Below are 5,537 nucleotides of genomic sequence, written 5' to 3' on the forward strand. Positions count from 1 at the left end.
CTCCATCTGCAAATATTTTCAACCTTGAAAATCCTAAGGGCAATTCTACTTTGTCCTGTAGGGTTACTATGAGTTAGATCAACTCAGTGAAGGTGAAGTTGGCTTGTTTTTCAAGCAAGGAAAGAAAATATACTATATTCAATAGTTTCCTTCTCTACTAAGGGAGCAGGAGAGAAACAGACTTGCTATGAAGATTGAGGTGAACTGAAATAATCTGGAAAAGTGGGAGACCTTATTACCTAGTGTTAGTTTCATTTGTAAAATGATAATACTTAAAAATCCTTTGGACATTGCTAAGCTAATTAGAATAAATTTTTTTTTTAAAAAAATGCAATGATTCGGAAACGTCTTGTAATGATCCTACAAGTGCCGAACAGAAGGGTCTCACAGAGATTCTGAGGCTGTGTGTAAAGCAGCATATTGCTTCATCTGTTTATTACTAAGGAGTGAGTAGGTTTGAACTTCTGATTTTTTGGTTAGCAGCCCAGCTCTTAACCTACTGCACCATGGCAGCAGTGAGTTTGAGATTTTAATTTAGGAATATGTGTGGTGTGTGAATCAAATGCCATATCACTCAGTGTTATATTCTAAAAATTTGGTGCTAAAATGTCTACTGAACTGATTTATTTTTCCAGCATGATATTATTGACCGTTTCCAAATGTAAACCTGCTTTCCATTATAAGTCTTGTATGATCAAGAACATAAAATGATTCTATGAAAATGAAGTATACATTGCCACCCTCCTTCATGTTCTTATTTTCCCCAATTGTTGAGCTTGATTTCTCTCTGTATCCATGGGTCACCAAACACAAAATTGTTTTCAAAAACTTTGTATACTAAAAACAAGTGGAGTATTTGCTAGGCATCCCATTCTATTAGCTAGCAATTATTATTTGCCTTAATTCTTTTTCTGGAGGCATCCTTCATTCAAAAGATCTTCCAGTATTCCATGTCATAATTTGTCATAAGCTGACCACGACTCATACCTGAATCTTGTCCTACTCCTGTACCATCCTCCTCATCTCTGCTTAAGCCCATTGTTACAGTCACTGTATTAATTCATCTTGTTGAGGGTAGCTATTTCAATCTATAATCTATTTCTTATACTTTCACTTCTTATGGAAAGTTGCTTACCCATACCTGTGCCCATGTAGACTTTTACTAAATTATAAGCATTCCAAGATGGAATTACATTACTATCTCTGCCTACAATTTTATTGGGTTTGGGGAGAGGAAAAGAAATGGTGTGGCATGCAAGTTTTTCTATAGATTAAAAAGTGTACAAGACTAGTAACTTCAGAGGAAATTCGGCTTACTTCAGAGGAAACTCAGGTCCTGTGCATTCAGAAGATTTCAAATCAATATTTAGCATTAATATTTTAACTGAGAATTAATAATTGACAGTAGGGATAAGCATCCTGATTGCTGAGAGAATTTGGCTGGGAAGGTCGTTACACCAAAGATTGCTGACAATGGAAGGAAAAAACACAAATGGTTTGTTTCCTTGGAAAAGGACCTGCAGTAAACACTAGAATTGGTGGCCAACTATAATTTTCTTCTAGATACATCTTCTCTGGCAACACTATAGCGCAGCACACAAGTAGCAATGCGTTAAACAACAAAAGAGAAAAAGGCACAGGGGAAAGTTACTAGTTTCTATAATTCTTATTACAAGGACTTACAAACCCCTAGCCCACTCACACCTCTGACAAGATAGAAGTACAGTGCACTTTGCTGTTTTCAGCATACTCTTTAGCTGCTCTCCCTAGGTAATGACCCCATGTGGAAACCAATGACATTTGAGTCTGGATTATCAACAAACCTTTATTTTTTACCTGGTAATTTCAAACTAGTATCTCTCCAGCTTGAACAATGTTCATGAAGAGCCACTTTTAATTTTTGTGAAAATAAAATTTGAGAAAAGTATTTGTTTTTTTGTTTCCTTTCATGATCTGGAAAAGTTCAACCACTTGTCCAAATTGCCCAGAATAGACAAAGTATAACTCTCCCTCACAGTCTTCCTCCACAGTATCACCCTAGCACACTTTCACCTCCAACCAACATTCAAGCCATATTTAACTTCTCAGTGGAGTCCAGAGAGGTTTAGGAAAGAGGAATTTCTTTAGGAATCTGCAAAATCACAAAGAAATTCCTGGTCTTTTGCTTGTTGACTGAGAAGGGAAAGCTGTGTTCACAGGTGTTCGCTGTCACCTGTTTTTCTACACCTCTCCAGAGCCAAGAGAAGACTCTGTCAGTGATGCGCCCTCTGCTTTGTCCCGCAGACCACAATCTCCACTCTTCATCCCATTGTCTGCACAGTGGGCGGAACTGGAATTCAAGGCTTCAGCCCCAGCATCACCGTCCATCCCTGGCTCAGCTAAAGGTCCTTTTCTGGGGCTAGAGGGAGGACTTTTGTGGAGGCAGAGTTTGAAAAGCCCCAGCACTGTGATAGTTAAGATCACCAACACCACAACAGCTATGCTCACAAGGATGAAGACCACAGTGGAGGAGGTGTCAAAACTCTGGTGAGCAGCAGAGGAAGACGTAGAGTTTAACTCTGGAATGATGCTTTCTGAAGACGTAATGGTGTCTTTTGCGTTGATTTGAGGGGACATTTGAATGGTAGACATTGTGCTTTTTTCTCCCCTCTGAGGAATCTCGGGAATAGATGTTGCTGAACTACCTTCTTCAGAAACAAGAGATGTGTCTGCTGGCTCCTTGTGAACCATTGGTGACTCTGTTCTCCTTGGCACTGGGCTGGTGGCGGTGACCTGTGGATGCCAGCTGGCCACTGTAGTCTTTCCAGGGCTCAGTTGTCCTCTACTGGTCACGCAAGAGCGGCCTTCCTTACTCAGTTCAAAACCCTCAGCACACTCACAGATAAAGTTTCCCAAGTCATCTAGGCAATTAGCAAGCTCTGTGCACTTCCCCATATGGAGGTACCTCTCAGCGCAGGGGCAGAGCAGGCCTCCGGAGGGTAACCCGCGCCAGTGCGCTCCGATCTCATTTGCAACACACTTGACTGAGACCAAGAGCAGTCCTGGGCAGAGCGCACTCACCTCGGTGCCTGGGGGGCTGAAGTCCAGCGAGGCGCTGGACAGCTGGAAGGGCATGCGGTAGCTCAATTTAGAGGCGGCCCCAGGACGCGGAGCCGGGCATAAGCTCTCAAACTGGTATTTGCACAAGTAGCCGTCTGCGCGCGACAGGCATCGCATCTCCTTCCAGCCTGCAGGCTCCACTCCGCCAGCGACCTGGAGACCGGCGCATCTCTGGGAGGTGCAGGAGCGCTGGGGCTCTTCAACCCACCGCAGGGTCTCGGTTTCCACTCCGTCGCCGTCGAGGGTCAGCCAGGAGAAACCCCTCAGAGGCTCATTCTCCTGGGTGCAGTGGGATTTCTTTCGCTCCAGCGCGACCCAGAACAGAAGGTCTTTGGAGCCCCCGCCAGGCCCCGGGCCCGCCCGCAGGAGTGCTAGCACCGCGCGGAGCTCTGAAGATCCATGCACAGTGCTGAGCGCCCCGCCGCGCAGGCTGCAGGCCTCCTGGGCCGCCCGGCGGTGGATGGTAGCGTGGTGCAGGCTGTAGCAGGCCCCAGAGGCTGAGCAGCCTGCACGGTCAGCAGTGGGGTGCTCGCCACCGCCGGGGCCAGGATAGAGTGCTTGCCAGAGTAGGCACAGCGCGAACGTGGACCTCATGTTGAAGGTCCCACGCCCACAGCTGTTCCCTACTGAGGTCTGTCCGGTCCAAAGGCTCAGAGCTCCAGTAGTCACCGCCCCTTGCAGCTGGATTCACCACCCCCTCCCTCACTCTTTCTGTCCCCTGAACTAGCAACAATGTCCACTAAGTCTGCCAACAGCTTCCCTGAGGTCCCGACAGGAAACGCGTGGGGAGCTCCGCCAGGCCTTGTGCAGCCCTGATTTTATTCTGAGGTCAGTGACACAGCTGGAGCCTGGGCATGGGGAAAGCAGTCACAGTCAACCAGAAGGTCAAACCTTCAGTTTAGAGCCTGAAGAAAACAAAGTTTCCACTGAGGTGAAAGTACATTATCTCCACCTCCCAGCTTCACTCCTCCCCACTTCTAGGGCTTCATTGAAGGCAGTTTCAGGACCTCAAACGCCAGAACAAGTTGGTATACATTAATAGGAAGGATTGGAGAAAATGAGTTTGATTCTAATCAACCAGCAGCCACACCCGTCCATTGTGTCTCTCTCCCCAGGGGTGGTAGAGTTGCCTCCTGTCACAACAGTTGATAGAAGACTCCACTCTTCCACAGGCCTGTGACTTGGGGCAGGAAATCCTTAAGAAATCTAAATTTCTTTCTTAGCTACTAGAAACAGTAATTTAAAACGTGGACTTTTTCTCGTGCTCTGTTTTTCTGTCCTATTGAAGGGGAATCAAGCTTGCAAAAAGTAATTGCTGATCAAATTTAGAGCTTTCTTCAGTATTTTAAACGGGAAATTCTGCTTCTCTATCAGTATTATATTACAAGATTCTTTTTAACTTCAGTTTCTTTCACTTTGAAACAGTTGGTATTGGCTTATTTGAGGATAAGTTTTTCTTTCAGGAATCTCTGTTGGGCCTAAATGGAAAATTAAGACCATAGATGTTTTTAGATACATATTGTTTCATAATGTCTTCACATGTATAAAGCAGTCCATAACTTTATTATTTTTTTTAGAACAGCAGCTGAAGTCAAACACTAGAACTGTCTTCACATCACCGACCCACCCACCTCCACCATGATTAAGTGACAATATTTATAGTACCATTGAGTTGCAATCGACCCATAGCTGACCTTCCATTGGATTTTCATTGACAGTTAATATCATGGGAGGAGAGTGCTCATCCTTCTCCCTCTGAGAAGCTAGTAGATTTGAACCAGCGGTAGCTTCTTGCCACTAGGCCATGAGCAAGAGATTAGATAGATAGATAGATAGATAGATAGATAGATAGATAGATAGAGTAGATAGAGTAGATATAGTTGTTATTGTTAGGTGCCATTGAGTCGAGTACAATTCATAGTGATCCTATGAACAAGAGATCTGAACTCTGTTATATCCTGTGCCATCTCACATTTTCTGATATACAGGAGTCCATTGCAGTCCCCATGTCAATCCACCTAGTTGAGGGTCTTCCTCTCCTTCGCAGACCCTCCACCCTTCTTAGCATCATGTCCTTCTCCAACAAATAGTCCCCCTTAGCAACATGCTCAAAGTACATGAGGCAAAATCACATCACTTTTACCTCCAAAGAGCACTCTGGATGCACCCTCTCCAAGACATATGTTTGTTCTCTTGACTGTCCATGAGAAGTTCGGTGCTCTTCTCTAACACCACAGCTCAAAGGCATCAGTTCTTCCCCCCTGCCCCCATCATCCTTATATTTATAGTAGGAAATTGTAAAAGTCTCTGTTCAGAACACGAAAGTCAATATTCTTAAGAAATGAAGTATTTGTTACATTATAATGTGCATTTTATATTTTAAGAAAAGAAAAAATCCTGTGATTTGAAAGATGGTTGAGTGTCTTAGTTGTTCCTCC

The 5,537-nt window shown here is 44.3% G+C and overlaps 1 protein-coding gene across 1 annotated transcript; it reads right to left on the reverse strand.

The window, feature by feature from the left end:
• Positions 1–2,220: 2,220 nt before the first annotated feature.
• CLEC14A (C-type lectin domain family 14, member A) lies at positions 2,221–3,693 on the reverse strand. Its single transcript, XM_006891585.1, has one exon. The coding sequence runs from the start codon at positions 3,691–3,693 to the stop codon at positions 2,221–2,223; it is 1,473 nt and encodes a 490-aa protein (XP_006891647.1).
• Positions 3,694–5,537: the final 1,844 nt, after the last annotated feature.

This window comes from Elephantulus edwardii, unplaced genomic scaffold, assembly GCF_000299155.1.
Source record: "Elephantulus edwardii isolate Elephantulus edwardi_28Jun2011 unplaced genomic scaffold, EleEdw1.0 scaffold00100, whole genome shotgun sequence".
In the NCBI taxonomy this organism is placed as follows: Eukaryota; Metazoa; Chordata; class Mammalia; order Macroscelidea; family Macroscelididae; genus Elephantulus; species Elephantulus edwardii.